A 17,006-nucleotide genomic window follows, 5' to 3' on the forward strand; every position below is an offset into this window, starting at 1 on the left:
CTAAGTCAATTTGGCTAACGGCAAAACTTGTCACCCGGATTATAAGATCATGATAACCCAATAAAAAATAAATAAATAAAATATGAAGCTGAGAAAATTTCTCAATCAACCTAACGTTAAAAGATAAAGTTAGAAAAAACTTAATTAAAAAAATAATCTAAATCAACCCGAGTTAACCTATCAAACTTAGATTACAAGACTGAGATAAGTCCATAGAAAATAAATAAAATAGAAAAGGAAAAAAAAAAACCTAAACTTCATGACCAAATTGAAAAAAGGCAAGCTTTTAGTAGATGTTATTAATTTGCTTGAAAACTATTAATGACTGTCCAAACATAGAGTGTTTGCCATCCAAAAAACAATTGGTTAAAGCAATTACACATCCAAATCTGAAAATTTCGAATCTAATACTTTATTGGTATTTGGTATCATTTTGCTTATCATTTCAATTTAGTTGACGAAAATAATAATAATAATAGAGTTCTAATTTTGAAAACCACAGTATGAATTATAATAAGATAATTTTTTGCATGCATTATCTGCCAGCCTTAAAAATTCACTCGTGCATGTGCTTCTCCCACGCGGCTGTTTGCCCCTTCAATTTGCTGTTGCCAGGAAGCCTACGCTTGCAATCTCTATGACACATTTTTCATTGAAATAGAAACAGATCTTATACACGTGAATGAAGGGATGAGCACTCTACTCAATTAGATCACTGCGATGGCAAGATTTTACATTGATATATTACATGTTGTGCCAACCTGCGTCCCACAATATGGTGGTGAAAGCACTATCTCCTACCCTTTCCACTGATAGCAGGAGAAGATGATTACTTCGCCTACTTTCCTGCTAGAAATGGGATACTCTTTCCTTGAACTCCAATGCACTATAATCTTGGGAAGCCTTTCTTTCAAATGCTTGCTCACTGTTATCTTGTCCATTGCTTGGCAAATACGACTTGTTGTCCTTTGAAAAAATCTATGATGCCTGATATCTCAAGCTGCAATCAGCTGGAATCATAGACTGGTACGTCTTCTAGCTTGTCCTCCTCACTGTTAGGGTACTGTACTTTCAAGATAGGCTCTTCTTCACCCTATATTACATAATTGCAATTAACATTTCATGTCCGATAATTACCGTAAATTCTATGTTTAATTTCTAGTATGCTACCCTAATATGTTGATTAAACAAAAGTCAGGCGGCCAAGTTCCGGCCTAGATATTCAAGTTTCCATCAGTATGGGGCATTGAGGTTCGTTGCCAATGCAAGAAAGATTTGTTCATAATTTCACATCACCAACATAACAACTTATTAGAATGACTGCATGAATTATATATACAACTCTTTAACACCCTTCAAGGATGATAAATTCAAATTATTTATCAAAAAAAAAATCAAAATGATTAAATGCCTACTGGTGCCAAAACAGAGAATCAAAAGTTAAAACTACTGATCACAGCTGAGTGCCATGTTGAGCTTGCAACTAAGTGACAGTGACAAACATAAAAGTGCTTCATAAAAATTACATAAACGAATTCTAAATGCAGAATTCAGAAAAGTATATTAAATAGTCATTTACCTCTTCATCTTCATTGAGAATAGAAGCATCATCAAACTTTGAGTACAAGGCTTTGTACACTTCAGATTTCTTGTCAGCTTCCATCTCCTCCTGGAATTAACATAAGATATTTAAAAGTTCATAAGAAATGTCATGGTTTAACACAATTAATTCTCATACGCATCAGAGCACATCAACAAAATGTGGAAAAGGAGTCTTACAAGTTCAGACGTGACCAACTCAATTCTTTCCTGTAAATCTGTGATATGATGCTTCAGAGCCTGGAAAAGAAAGAAATAAGATGGAAAGACAGATGGTGTATCTTATTTAATCATGAAAACCACCAACTACAAGAGTAATCTATTGTTGTCTTACCTCATATCTCTGAAGTTCCACTGATCTGGCCAATGCCTGCCTCCTCGTCAATAAATTCTCAGGTCTCATTGCCCGGGGGCGCATATAATTCTTCCCACGATAGACAATTATGGCATAACCTTTCGTAGTTCTATCCACAGAGACTAATACACCACCACTCTCAGCCTCCAAAGAAATTGCAATATGCTTGACTTGTGCAATACCTTTTCGTTCCACAATTATCTTCACCAACTCACGATACTTCCAGTGCAAGTGCATATTTTCTATGGTACCATCAAAGACACCTCGCCTCCCTGAAATAGAAATCACAAGGATATTTCACTTTTCCCTAAAGAAACCATCATGGCCAGAATTAAAGTGGCGTTTCTTACCTAGAAAGAGATAGGGTTTCATACTCAGACCAATCTTACGGAACAAGAACCTCTCCTCATCACTTATGGTTTCCAGATCTGTTGGGAGTTCAGTCGGTTCCAGATTCTCCTGTACTTTTGCCAGATCCTTCTCAGATTTTTTGAGTTTTCCTTTTGCCTAGAACAATTTCAAAACCCAGAAAACAGTAAGTTCTGAAGAGCTCCTTGTGTCCCACAATATTCTGCATATTATTCAATTTAGTACTTTCTTAACTTACCTGAGCTAGTTTATTCTCGAGATGTTTCACTAATGAAGCATGTCTAGCCAAAGCTGAATCTCTTATCATTTCCTCCACATCTTCACTGCTTGGTTGGTTCCCCCAGCGAGAGATAGCTGCCACAGTTTCAACGAGTGTTCCAGCAACCAAGGGGCCTTTAGTAGTTTTGACACTTGATCCAATAAAGGCTGAGGTCATCTGACGGGCTTGATCTTCTTCATCTTGATAGAGGAAAGCTAGTTTCCTCCTCTCTTTCAGTGTCTCATTAATAACAGGTGGCAAAAAGTCATTACCCCTGTAAAATACGATGTACTCCTTGTTTCTAGAAAGCAGTGTTCCCCCCTGTCAACCTCTGCATGCAAGAATTCCAATTTTCATAATAGAAGAACAAAACAGTGCCGCCACCCACAATGCATTCAGAATCTTATGTGCTACAGGGTGTAGTTGGAATTGGCAGGCAAGACCAGAAGATTGGCGTCAAACTTTAGCAGAACAGAATTTTTAGTAGCCTCAAGCTACTTCAAAGAAAAGTGAACATCAAACCTTGAAAACCAATAAAAATTAACCACACAAACAGTGTATGGTTTGTTTGTTCTATTTTTAAACAATTATTTTACCTGGTACAAAGAAAACTTTCCTTTTATAGTGTCATGAAATGGAAGCCGTGAACTTGTAATTGTTACAATCTTGAAGCGATGTTAGTCCCACCTGAAGATGGGATATGTACTCCCAAAAAACTATAATCTTGAATCTATCTTCAATTGCCCAAATGAATTGTAGGATTAAATGCCAAGTAATAAACAGTCTCTAAAATTTCTGATTCATACCAGAACAACCTTTGAAAATGCAGAGTTGTGTGACACACTCAATATATAGCCATGCTCAGACCATTTCCGTGCAGGTGGAGGGATTAAGATCAGTTGGCCAAACTGGCATCTTCAAAGAAAACACCTTTTCTTGTGAGGAACTTCAGAAAAGAAAAAAAAAGAGTATGCCCACAGCTCTAAATATTCGTAGCCTTTTCCTTTTACATTGATGCTTACAACAGGCAAGAGAGACAAAGGATAACTGGTTTCAAGTAGCAATACAATTTTAAATCACACAAATTTGCTTGGAATATCAAATCGACTTTAATATGCTTAAGCATAAAGTCCTATTAATATACCATCTTCATTCAAGAAGCATCTCAGTTCTTTTCATCTCACCTTGAGTTCTTCCGCCATAATCTCATTACGTGTATACTGTACTCCACGTTTGATGGCTATCTTTGCAATAGCACTTCTTTCCCATAGCTTCACCATAGCATTTGCCAAACCTTGCAGTTCCCTGTTCCTTCCTACAAAAATAAGTAATACAAACTCTTTAAGGAAACATGATTTGATGAATAAAACTACTGCCAAATTAGCTCTTACATACCAAGCACAAAATGAGGAGGTGTTGTTCTAGCAAGCCTGCGGAAATTTGTTGTATTCTTGTTGCTTAAACAAGGTTTTACCCCATAAGGAAGAAGTCTGAGTGGAGATTTATATCCAGGAACCACAGCAGGAAGCAAGTCTGCATCAACAGGCAATGGCTCACGACCACACCAGTCTTTATACCGTGGACCCAACTCATCTAACAAATGGTTGAGTTCACTGAAGTCCATGAGTTCTTCTTGAGATAGATCCTTTAAATACTTAGCAGCATCAGGTATAATTGATTCCATAGTTCTAGCCAAGTCCTTCATTCCTGCACTGCTAGTAGCACTATTAGTTGCTTCTTCCGCATATTGCAGAACATCCATACCAGCCTCATTTTGCTTGGTATATGACTGTACACATTGAAATTTGTAGGTTGTTCCTCTGTACATACCACTGAACTGCCTGATCTCCATATAATCAAACCTCCAGTTCTACTCTGATAGAACAAATTAAAAAATCTGTATAAGGTTCTAGCAGAATCTACTGCATTTACCACCAGCATAGCAGTACACAAACATTCAGGATGTCCTTAATAATGAATAAGCAGGGTATTGAAATTTTAGTACGGTTTGTAGGAAAAATCCACTCCAAAACCATGATTCATTTCCATTCAGAAAAGTTTCAAACAACACAATTCAGCCAAGTGTTAGCGAATTACCAAAGTCACTGAAAGCTATGAGATAATCAAAATTGTTTCATATCTAAGTAGGTGTAAAAAACGCAAAATACCAAACTTATACAAAAACTGACCTCCAAAATCTCATGTGTCCTTTTCATGTTGCATGACAGCGGCCATTCAAACTTCAACTTCACCACTTCATCCAGCTTCCACTTCTCATGAATGGCATCCACCAAATCCTGCGTAATGCCTGTGGCCCCAACTTTTATCCTCTCAAGCATCCTCAATGCCACATTCCTTAGCCTCTTCAACTCATGTTCAGGCAACATTCTCTCTGCCAAATCCGTGTTGCTCTTCTTCCTACTCTTATCTTCTCCCAAAGAGTCTAGTCCACTTGTTCGCTTCCATGGCAACTCATTTGAATTACTAACACCATTATTAGAAACCTCGACGTTTTCGAAATCCCCAAGTTGTTTCTTAGTCACAGAAACTACCCATTTGAATCCTTGCATGACAAATTTCAAATGAATCACAATGACCATCATTACAGACCTCAATATTGCCAAAATCTCCATCGTCACCATCAAAGGTTTCTCAGTGAGCGAAACCACATCATTTAAATCCGTAACTATTGACTTCTCCTTATCTCCTGGTAACTCAACTGAATTATAATAATGTTTGTCCTTAAATTTGTTTAAATTGCAATTAATTTTCTTTCCTACACTTTCTTTTTTATTAGCAACATTATCTTCACGACTATCTTCTTCGGCATTATCTTCTTCACGATTCTCCGCATACCTATGAACAGAACAATCTTTTATCTCCTTAGCTTCTGGTAACTGAAAACAGAAGCATCATCAAAGTCGACAACTTGTTCCTTAAAATTGTTATCCAAATTGACCTCCTTCTCTATTCTTTCTTCTTTATCAATAACCCCCATTTACAACATTATCTTCACGATTCTCAAAAACCCCATGAATAGAGTTATCTCCTTTTCTAGGTTGATAATCGAAATGGGCTTGTTTGGGCGTGGCTCCATGAATCCAAGGAGGTGTAGTTAAGCGATTTGGTAAATTGAAACTCACAGTATCACTCACGGATGGTACTGCATCAACTTCTTTTATGTCTTCCTCTTCCTCTTCCTCTTCCTCTTCTTGTTGTTGTTGTTGCTGTTGTTCTTGTTCTTGCCAGGGAAACTTGTCTCTTGTTGAAGTGAGTTTGAGAGACCATTTATGGTGAATTTGTTCAAGAAACTAGGCTTGGGCTTTCTCTTAGACTTAGCTGCATGAACCTGAACTGTGCGATTAGAAGGACAGTAAGTAGTGAATTTAAAAGTGATGGAGAGGGGTTTTGTGGCTGGAGAAGAAGAGGGTTCAGTGATGAAATGCAAGAGTGGAAGGAGAGCGCCATAGCTGTGGCTCTTGGTGTGAGGTTTACCTTCATCTCACAATAGATCATTTTTTATCAATAACCTTGAATACTACAATTTACAACATTTATCAATTATATCATTAGATGAATATCAATAAATTGTAATATATTTAATTTTATATATTTTTTTAATTAAAACACCAAGCCTCCTTATAGTTTATCCAAAAAAAATTATATCTTTATTCATATAGAAATGACACTTTATGTATTATGTCAAAGTAGTTTTTTAATTCAAATAAAATAATCAAATTATCCTTCTATATAATATATCAAAAATATATATTTTTTTAGTAGGGAAAGCATAAAGCATGGTAGACCATCAATCAAAATAGAAGTTTTTGAGTTCTAGGGTTTAGATGACTCAATTAATGTTGATTTTTAGGTTTGATTTGTTAATTTTCTTGTGTAATAAGAAGAAAGCATATTAATTATAATTTTTTTTAATTTCTTTAAGTTTGAATTGATGGGTTTTTGTTATATAAATCTTTGTAGATGCTCTTTCACTGTTAAAGCATTGAATAAAAGGAGTGAGATAAGATTCTTAAAAAAGATTTATTTCTACACTAAAACACTGATTTTTTATATAAAAAAAAATGACATGGCTGAGTAAACATAGGTATAAGGTATTTAGAAATAGCATAGATTGAACATAACTGTATTTTCAAGTATCAATTATATACAAAACCATTATTGAAAAATAGCAGTTGAACACAAACCTCGTTTTTTAATATCTAGTTATACACAGCCGCGGTTGTGTAGTGATGTTCCTCTTCTTCAAAATAATTAGCCTATTAAAGTCAACTCAAAATTTTATGAAAATTCAATGGTTAAAAGATAAGATTCAGATTTGATGGCTAAGAAGATAAAATGATGTGGCAGGAAAGAGAAATGATGGGAAAAAAATTGGAAAGAAAAATTTGATCACTAGGGATCCGTTTCTGACATTCTTAGAGTTGTGTTTGGTATTGTGGGTAGCTTTTGTGGTTGCGGTTTGTAAAAAGCAAGTTTCATAAAAAGTACTTTTTGTGGAGGTGATTTTTAAAAAAATTGGTGTTTGGTAAAAACTGTGGGTTGAAGTTGTGGGTTTAAAAAAAGCAGTTTTAGGTGTTTGGTTACAAAACTTGGTTCAACAATTGTGGTTGAAAAAAAAGCAGTTTTTTGTGTTGGTAAAAACCGTGGTTCAAAAAAAAATTTCTTGTATTTTGTTAATATGGTTTGTGTTTTATATTGATTGGAATTAAATATTTGATTAGAATTAATTAAATGACATGTATAGACACATATATATATTCCAAAACATAGGTGTTTTGTAATTATGATTACATAACAAAATGAAAAATTGTCATACATTAATGTACTCTTTTATTGTTCCATCAAACTATTGGCAATTCCATCGCGTACAAAATCCATACGTGAAGGCCTCTGTGAGCCTTGAACGGCCGAAGCCTGAACAGTATCAGGCAAAAAGTCATCTGGAATCAAATTGGGGTTGCGATCATACTCAGAAAAAACTGCATCATCTTGCGATCTCCTTCTAATATAATTATGTAGTGCCATTGATGCAACTACAATTTCAACTTGTGTTTTGTATGGATAAGCAGGCATGTTTTGCAAAATTCTCCACCTCTGTTTCCATACCCCAAAAGAACGTTCGATCACGTTACGTAGTGACGAGTGTGCACGATTAAACACTTCTTTCCGACCACTTGGTTGTCCACGACGTCTAAATTCTTGGAAGTGATACCTCTCGCTTTGTAGGGACCCAAATATCCATACTCGTTTGGATATCCAGCATCAACCAAATAGTATTTTCCTGAAAAAAATAACATTGTAATTTTAAACAAAACTAAAAAAAATAATTATATTCCTTCAATTACCCAATCTTCAATTTAGTCAAAATCACAACCTTCTGGAGGTTTTGGAAAGTTGATAGTGCTATTGTCAATAGCCTCCAGAAAAATACGAGTATCGTGTGCACTGCCTTCCCATCCTGCCCACACGAACATGAATTGCATGTCGAAACTACAAGCGGCCATTACATTTTGTGTTGGTACACCTTTTCTTCCAATAAATGGAATTTGATTTGCAGCTGGTACGCATGCACGAACATGTGTTCCATCAATTGCACCAACACAATTCTACATGCCACAAAAAATTTATAGTACTCATATAAACATTTATAATATATTTCATACTCCTCCGAACAACTTAATTAAACTACTTAATTATATATATAAAAAAATTAATCTTACCTTGAAATGTGGCATAAATCTTGGATTCATAGCAATTTCTCTTGGTGTGCTCGTAAATTGTGGATCTACTGGTTTTATGATTTCTACAGCAAACAAACGTAATGATTTAAGCACTTCTTTAAAACATCTACTAACAGTTTCACCTGAATGCTGGAATCTTTCCTGCACTTGTCTATTTGACGCCCCAACTGCTATTGTAAATAGAAACATTGCCACCTTTTCAATAACGCTCATTCTTCTTGACGGTTTTAAGCCATGGTGCGTTTCCAAGTCGGTGCACAAACTCAACAAAGTTGTTGCGTCCATCCTGAACATGTTAACACTTCGTTTCCAATGACCTCTTAAAACCTCCGTCAACCAACGCATCCCTGTGTTATAGGAAACCATACATGGTTCTTTATACATATAATTAATATACGCGTTTATAGCTCCAGCTGTGCATAAATTTAATTTTTCCCTATCAAAATGCCTCCTTATAATAAATGCATCGTCATCATCACTATCACCGTCAATGTCGGCATCATCATCATCGTCGTCGTCATTACTGTCGTCGGAGTCGTTTCCATTACTATCATCTCCGGCACCATCAACTGAAGCACCACTAACTCCACAACTAGGATAATTAATTTGATCTACAATCCGGTTCATTACATCATCATAATTACCATCGAAATCTTCATTAAATATGTTATTAAATCGTGGATCATCCATAACTTCAATTACATGGAAACAAAAACAAAATTATATGTTGTTAATAAAAATATTTAAATAATTAAATAACATTCAATAAAAATACTATCATAGAGTTGGTGCGACATAAGTTTTTTTCCATACCTGTAAAGCCAGCAAAAAAGAAGTATTCTACTTGCTTCCTTGTATTTGGTGCAATTGAAAGGTTTTAGAAGCTTGTTATAGAAAGCTATGTCATTGTAAAATATGATACACATTCCTCTTTATATAGAAAATTTCAATCCTCTTTACGTATATTTTACAATTTTTCAGCTTTCAAAATCAGTACATTCACATGTATGCATGTGCTGTAAAAGTAGCATATAAATCATCTTTTACAGCTCATATAATCATCTTTTACAGCACATGCATGTACACCATCCTGACATGTTTAAAGGAAAAAAAACAGAGCTAAAACTCACTGAACCAGTAGGAAGACAAGCAACACAGAAAAGGAAGAAAAAACAACAACATTAGTCCCATCACAGCTCACGGCAACCATGAAAAAAACACAAACAATTACTGCAAAAGGGGTTGCTTTTTCAGACCTCACAAGCTAACAGTAGCTGCCCATTCCTAACAATTACAAGTCACTGAACCAGTAGGAAGACCATCAACACAGAAAAGGAAGAAAAAGCAACAACATTAGTCCCATCACAGCTCACGGCAACAATGAAAAAAACACAAACAGTTTGCAAAAGATGTTGTTGTTTCAGACCTCACAAGCTAACACTAGACAGCCAAGGCAAAAACAGTATGCAAACACGTCAATCTCTAGCTAACCAATTGAAAAAATTACTGCAAATGAAAGATACACAGCAGCATGTATTATGAAACCTCATGGCAGCAAAGAAAGAAGGATCAACAGTAAAGGTAAATTATAAGCAACAATCTGTCATTTTTTATTTGCCTTGGTTCATTTTTATCCCCCCCTCTCCCATTTGGACAATGATCCTAAAGGGGTAAACAATGCAGCAAATATCATCAAATATTAAATTCGATGCACACATAAATGCTGCCTATTGATTCTTTATTATTATTACTCTCTCCATCTCATACAAAGCATATATCTTGGTTTCTCCTTTCATGCCTAATCTAACAGTTGCTAACAAATTGAAAAAAGTACAGCTAAGGAAAGAAACACAGCAGCATGTATTATTATTCCCAGCAGACCTCACGGCAGCAAATACAAATATAGTTAACAAATCAGTTAAGGTAAATTACCAACCAATTTCATTAAAATGTCAACCATTGAACATTAACCATTGAACATTGTAATTCATTGATAAAATACAACATTACAACCAACAATTTCTCATACAAGTCTGTTAAATCCCGTAAAGCAGTTTATCTAGAAAAAGTTCATCAATTACCGCAAATACAATGCCTCGAACAAACTTCGGCAAATGGAAACTACTCTTTTAAAAACCGGCATCCCATTACTCTGCAACAATAAACAAAACATGTATAAATATTGTAAGCACTTGAACATACTTAATTGATTAACAGTTAATATACTTTAGTAATACCTTGTCAGCTAAGCACGTTTACTTCGTTCATACATTCGCTGCAACCATCGCAACTTCTGTTGCATATCGCCCATACTGGACCACATTTCTCTTTTCCTTCTTAGACTAAGATACTCCGTAGCGAAGTCATGAAAATCATCGTCAACTGAAACTCCAGGAATGGAGTGCAGTTCAGCCATGACCTCGGGAATACTACAGCCTTCACGATCCATATTAACAGACGTCGAATCACTCTTAGTTGACATACTCTCAAGTAGATGATTGCACCTTGTCAGCAACTTAACACCAATTCCAGATGTTTTCTTCTTTCTACCTCGCACATCATAATGATCTCGTTCTTTTCTTTTCTCGCCGCTTTTTGTATTGGTGCTGCTAGACATATGTATCCCTCCAACCATTCGAGCCATATCAGTCTGGAAATCTGGAATCACATCTTCCTCCGAATCACCGCTGCCCTCTTCCAAACCATCATCAGCAATGTCGGCATTGCTTGTACCAGGATCAACACCACTGCCAGCAGGTACACCTGATGAAGGAGCCCATGCAAACGCTCCAGTTGCGACAATGTTGGAATACATTCGGTCAAATTTATTCTTTAAAGACGGCTCAATACCGACATGTCTGAATTTTTTGGCTCCTCTAATTTCCTGCATATAAATTAAATAAAGTAATGAAGGATCAAGACTAGTAAAATTTTAGGGCTGGAATTTGAAAATAATAAAATAATTGTGCCGATGACAAGGAATGTACCTGAATTTTTTGTTTCCACCACTCATCACTAGCTGCAATTGTGCCTAATTCACTATTCCAGCCAACACCGGTTTCAGAAACCAGCTTATTCCATATCCTCCAATCCTTTTTGCATCCATCCCATTTGTTTTTCAATTGTGTTTTAGTAAATGCATGCCCAGTTTGTTCTTTAAATGATGTTATAAGAAATTTCCACCCCGGTTTATCGAAATGAGTATTAGGTCTCATTCCCATATCAATTGCCTTAATGCATATATCACAAAATATATGCAACTTTCCTTTGTCCAAGCAGCCTTATCAGAAGATTCAAGCCCTTCCATGATATCTTTTAAAACATTTAACAAAAGTTTGAAATGAATAAAAATGATATCAATTAAATTGTGGCACATAAATAACCGTGGACTAATACAATAATAAAGCACTCAATGTTTAGCATTTACAAAAGCTGTGTGTTTGGCAAAAAAACATTAACCGTGCATGTATGTCAATGAGAATGTTCATGTTAATTTGTAATGAAATGTAATTGCAACCCATAAATTTTCAACTGTTCAGAAACTCAGTTTCAGCCATAATATTTGAATGATCATGCAAAACTTCATTGCCAGCATGCTGTTATCTCATCAAAAATAGAGGGAAAAACAAACAGAACAGAATTTATTTATACATTCAAAGAAACCCAGCTTTCTTTCGCAGCATGCAAACACACAAAACTAAACAAAAAATTTTGATTTATAAATAAAAGTAGTCCTACATGACATGCTAATAGGAACTCATTACGATAATTGTCAATTGACGAACACACGGTAATTGATCATGCAAGTACACAGACATGTAATTTTTCATCTAAAACAAAAGAAAATGAAGATGGAGATAAGGCAGGAACTTACCTCAGTCTAGCTTGTTTGGTGATCAAAAAATTTCTGTTCAAAATAGCTTAAAAAGTTACTGTAAATATAAAGTTCAGTATAACATGGGAATTTTTGCGAAAAAGAGAGGAGTAGAACAACTAATCTGCTAGCTACCGTAAAGGAATCAAGCAAACACACATAAAATTAATTTTTTTCCTGGTTAAGGAATCAGCACAGATGAATTAGCCAGGGATAACTGTTATTTTTATGTTTCTCATCATGCACAAAACAGAGTCCAAAGCAAGTTTTTAGCCTTCGAACAAGAAGATAGAAAACAAAATCTTGAAAAACAAAAAAAACTAAACCATTCAAGCCTCAGACCGTCCTAGTTCATGTATTAACAACAGTTTAGGCAGATCGATAGCCCTGCTTTAAGTGAAAATCAGGGTTTGCATCATTGGCTGGCAGCACAGTAATTAAAAAAAAACAATGAAAGCTGAGACTTGAAGACATAAAAGCAGAAAGATAGAGAGCATCAGATCAGTTTTTTTTCAAGCATATAAATCATAAGAACCCAAGAGTCTGAGCATTCAACAATTAAAAAGATTCGTCATTGCCTCTCCAGATTGAAAAAAATAAATTCAAAGAATTGTTTAAATCAATGCAATAATTAGAAGAGGGGAAGATAGAGGGGGGTTTTTGGAGAAGGTTCACGGCGGTTTAGGGCTGGGTTTTTCAGAAAGCCATTAGTGTCCCTTTTATAAAGATTACAAATCAAAAATTTGTAATCGAGCATGCAGCAACAATGAAATTTTTCATCTAAAAAACTGAAAAGAAGATGGAGATAAGGGAGGAACTTACCTCAGTCTCTGCGTTGTGCTGCAAACCCCAGCGGTTGTTGCAGCTGTGTTCTGCATAAAAAAAAACCCATTACAGAAATTAGATTTTGAGAAACATAAAAGAAATTGACAAGGGAACGGACAATACCTGGTATCTCGCTCGTGGACCTTTCCCGGGACCAATCTCTTGGTTTTTTTCTGCATTGTAACAATGGAGGGACGGATCGGTGACGGGTTGTGTTTGAATGGACAGAGGGGAGAAAGCTTGTCTGGCGTTGGTGGTTAGGGCAATTTTGGTGGTGAGGGAGAAAACCGCATGAAGAAAACTGATAGATCAACACAACACTGCTTTCCAGTGAATTTTTTGGGTTTTTTTTTACCGTTGGGAAGAGTTTATTGCAAATTGATGGGGTCTGAGAGAGAACAGTTGGGAAGCAATTGGAAATTGTCGGTGATGAGAGAGAGCAGAAAACGCATGAAAAGCAAAAGATAATTGCTTTTCAATTTTTGTATTTGAAACGCAGTTTCTAATGGGACCCACGTCAAATTAACCTGCGGTTTGTAGTTAACCAAACAGGTGTAATATTGCTTTTTCATTAACCGCAGCCGCAGAAGCATTGCCAAACACTATCTTAGTGTCGTTAGAAAGATCTTGACAAGACAATTGTAACTATATATTGGAAAACTATTAAATAATATCGTAATTAACCTCGAATAAAATCCCTAAAAAATTAGAACCACATTTAATGGTATTTTAAAATGTAATTAAAATCGTTTCGTTGAAATCTTTTTAAAAGTACTGTTTGTGTTGAAAATAGAGCTTTGATATGCGCTAATGACCTTTTCTTTCTTGGCCATTAGATCTTAAATTTCATTTCTTGACCATTGAATTTTTATAAAAAATTAAATTTGACTTTTGAAACAATTGTTATTTTTAATTACCCAACTGCTATTTCTAATAAAAATTATATTCAAACTTTGTTATTTTTTAACAAATGTTATTTTTTTAAATTTTTTAATAAATTGTGTTAGAATGACAAAAAAAATCCGCTAAACACGTAAATATATATTCTTTTACATCATAATCAAGTACTATCAACTTTTTCTTTTCTTTTTTTCCTCTTCTATTTTTTCTTTTGAGTGTTTAAAATCTAAAATTCAAAAAATAAAAAAAATCAAAAGAAACTTAGAAAATAATTAAGTAAGTGTTACAGCTGCTCCTAGGCTTTCTATGGTTGGAAACGTAGACAAACTCATGTTTTCAAAAAAAAATTAAAAAAATATTTTATTAAAAATTAATTTTTTTATATGTTTTGGATCGTTTTGATCGCTGATTTTAAAAATAATTTTTTAAAAAAAATATTTTTTTAATATATTTTAATATAAAAAACACTTTAAAAAACAACAACAACCATGCTCATAAACAAACCTAAATGTATCCATTTCCTTCTTCCAGAAAAATATTGTCGTCGCTTTAAGAAGTTTTAGCCAAAAGCCACAAACGTTAAAAGACCATTACTGAACAAAGTCTCCAGACAATTGTGTGGGAATGGGTGGGCCGGGTTCAGTCAAGGAGAAAAGGGTCGGGGTGATGGCTAGGTTTTTTAATTTAATGGCGAAGTTAAAATATTTAATATATAAAAATTTAGTTATTAAACAAAATATAATGGTTATTTTGTAAATAATTTAATAATTTTTATTGTTTTTTTCTGTATTAATATGGGGATGTAAAATGTTATGAAATTATAAAATTGAGGATATAAATATAATTTTTGAAAGAATAAAGAGAAATAAAACAATAAACAAACTGTCGGAGGCTTAGTATAATTAACCTATTTTTTAATATACCCTTCACAATTATTTCCATTAAAACTAGCTTAAATGCTCGCATATTGTTGTAAAACAACAAGCAAATTTATTTATAGTAGCAACGAAATTATTTTGAAAACTAAAATTAATAAAAAAAAAAAGAGTATAACTAGTAGCAATATTACTATGACCCCCGTTTGGTAATGCGGCAGCGACAGTGGTAAAAAGCAAATATTGAAAATCAGTGTTTGGTTGTTGTAAACCACACTTTTTTTACATGGATCCCACCTAAAAACTGAGGTCGAAACTCAGTTTATGAGAAGTAAGTTTTATCTGCTTCTCCTACATTTTTCTCTTGCTCTTGCTTGCGTTCTTCTCCTGTGGAGAGTGAACTCTCAAGTGAACAGTGGAGAGTTCCTCCACTGTTCACGTGAACAGTGGAGATCGGGCCCGGTTCAAAGCTATAAAAATACATTGAACCAGGTCCAATCCAGTAAAAAAAAAATATTTTTAATTGTGTTTTATTCGAAAAACTAGTGTTTCACATTATTCAATAACACTATATAAATTAGAAGGAGATCGCTTGATGATGTAATATTTGTAGAATTTGATCGCAATCCCAATTTTATTTCTGATAATATTTTACCTGATGTTGTTGCGTACTTACGAAACCAATGCAACTGTAGTCCTTGTCGGATGTATTTCATACGTGATAGAATTGTAGATAGTTTAATAGAACAATAAAAAATATTTTATATTAAGTATTATTCATTTCATAATAATATAATAGCAGTAGTTAAATATATAATATTTAAATTAAAAACTATTAATATATATATATATATATATATATATATATATATTTAAAATTATTTTATAACCTCAATTTGAAAAGCATTATTAACCAAACACATTAAACTACTTTTTGTTCGACCTCAATTTCAACCACAGTTTTAACCAAACATCTATTTTTTCAAACCAACCTCAACTAAAAGTACTTTTTATAAAACAATTTTTTTCAAACTATAACCACAACAGCTACCGCAATACCAAACACACTTTATAGCAGTAAAAAGAAAACATTTTGGATTACAAATACAATACATTAGACAAATTCATAAGGAAACATTTTAAAATAAATTTATGCATTCCTAATCCTAATGTACTAAAATAATTCATAATATTATAAAAGTAAGATAAGAAATACTTATTAAAATTAATACAAATATTATAAATAAGTCATGATATGATATGTTGTAGTCTTAATATATCTTTCAGTCAACAATATTGTCTTATTAAATCATTTTTCTAAGTTATAAGTTCTCTTTATTCTTGAACTGATATCAACAGCCCATTACCCATTACTGGACATAATTTAAATTAATAATTAATTAATTTCACCTTCCAATTATTGGGTAGTAGCTTTATTAAAAAGACAACTAGTTTATCCACTTATTTCTAGGCACTAGTTCCATTACAGAGTAACTAATTACACTCACATCAATATTAAAAAGAAAACATACCACATTTGACAAAAAATATAGTTACTTAATTCGATATAAAAGTATCACTTGCTATTATTCTAAAAATATTTCTATAAACTTAAATACTATGACTGTTATTTTTATTATCATATGATTAGATAAATAATAGTTTTAAAAAAGTGAACTTATTAACCCAGTTAATTTTATGATCTAAGTCACGAGTACGATGAATTTACCTAAATCGATCTAATATATTTTCTCTTCAATATTAAAAAAAATATCATCTTTTAGTTTAGGCATGTTTTTCCTTGGTTTTTCACATTGATTTTTAACTCGTCATATCAATATGTTCACTTCAGATCAACTTTTATATGACTTGATTTAAAACTTGAGTTAGACAAGTAATTAAATGGGGAGGTTTCAAACTAGACCGACAAAATCAGGTTCAAAGCACATTAGAAGATTTTCCTGTGAAACCAGGTTGACAGCACTTCTAAAGAGTTTATTGTGAAAACACGCAAATATTGTATTATTATTTTTTATTAAAAAAAATAGGTGTGGTCGAGACGATAACGGGCCACATATCTAATAACATAATAAAATTATGTTAATGTATAAATTGTAATACTCTCGTATCATTGTTAAGAGATTGGCATCGTCCAATAAAAATGTAAATTATTCAGCGAAAATGTGAA

General features: G+C 33.7%; 2 protein-coding genes and 2 non-coding genes across 4 annotated transcripts; all 4 read right to left on the reverse strand.

The window, feature by feature from the left end:
• Positions 1 to 683: 683 nt before the first annotated feature.
• Positions 684 to 8,971, reverse strand: LOC7497609 (uncharacterized). The gene is given in 17 exon segments (XM_052453654.1): positions 684 to 1,093; positions 1,580 to 1,669; positions 1,780 to 1,839; positions 1,934 to 2,226; positions 2,305 to 2,461; positions 2,562 to 2,898; positions 2,900 to 2,913; positions 3,767 to 3,897; positions 3,978 to 4,409; positions 4,412 to 4,457; positions 4,772 to 5,491; positions 5,570 to 5,895; positions 5,898 to 6,084; positions 7,473 to 7,697; positions 7,775 to 7,884; positions 7,978 to 8,209; positions 8,324 to 8,971. Coding segments are annotated over 17 exon segments (4,095 nt in total). The 3' UTR covers positions 684 to 1,006.
• A 1,348-nt stretch (positions 8,972 to 10,319) lies between these two features.
• LOC112327614 (uncharacterized) lies at positions 10,320 to 11,597 on the reverse strand. Its single transcript, XM_024601819.2, has 3 exons — positions 11,332 to 11,597; positions 10,582 to 11,228; positions 10,320 to 10,496 (listed from the first exon to the last, which is right to left on the reverse strand). The coding sequence occupies exons 1-2, from the start codon at positions 11,563 to 11,565 to the stop codon at positions 10,590 to 10,592; spliced, it is 873 nt and encodes a 290-aa protein (XP_024457587.2). The 5' UTR covers positions 11,566 to 11,597; the 3' UTR covers positions 10,320 to 10,496; positions 10,582 to 10,589.
• A 954-nt stretch (positions 11,598 to 12,551) lies between these two features.
• On the reverse strand, positions 12,552 to 12,641 carry LOC127905513 (small nucleolar RNA snoR20a). The gene has a single exon (XR_008059646.1). It is a non-coding gene; the product is annotated as a small nucleolar RNA snoR20a (small nucleolar RNA).
• A 70-nt stretch (positions 12,642 to 12,711) lies between these two features.
• Positions 12,712 to 12,786, reverse strand: LOC127905512 (small nucleolar RNA snoR64a). Its single transcript, XR_008059645.1, has one exon. It is a non-coding gene; the product is annotated as a small nucleolar RNA snoR64a (small nucleolar RNA).
• Positions 12,787 to 17,006: the final 4,220 nt, after the last annotated feature.

The sequence above is a fragment of the Populus trichocarpa genome, chromosome 6, assembly GCF_000002775.5.
Source record: "Populus trichocarpa isolate Nisqually-1 chromosome 6, P.trichocarpa_v4.1, whole genome shotgun sequence".
Classification (NCBI taxonomy): domain Eukaryota; kingdom Viridiplantae; phylum Streptophyta; class Magnoliopsida; order Malpighiales; family Salicaceae; genus Populus; species Populus trichocarpa.

Excerpts from the sequence above, each read along its gene's own strand:
- LOC112327614 (XM_024601819.2), bottom strand. The coding sequence starts at position 11,565 with ATGGGAATGAGACCTAATACTCATTTCGATAAACCGGGGTGGAAATTT. Across the intron at positions 11,229-11,331 it reads GGTGGAAACAAAAAATTCAG|GAAATTAGAGGAGCCAAAAA; the intron begins GTACATTCCTTG and ends ATTTATATGCAG.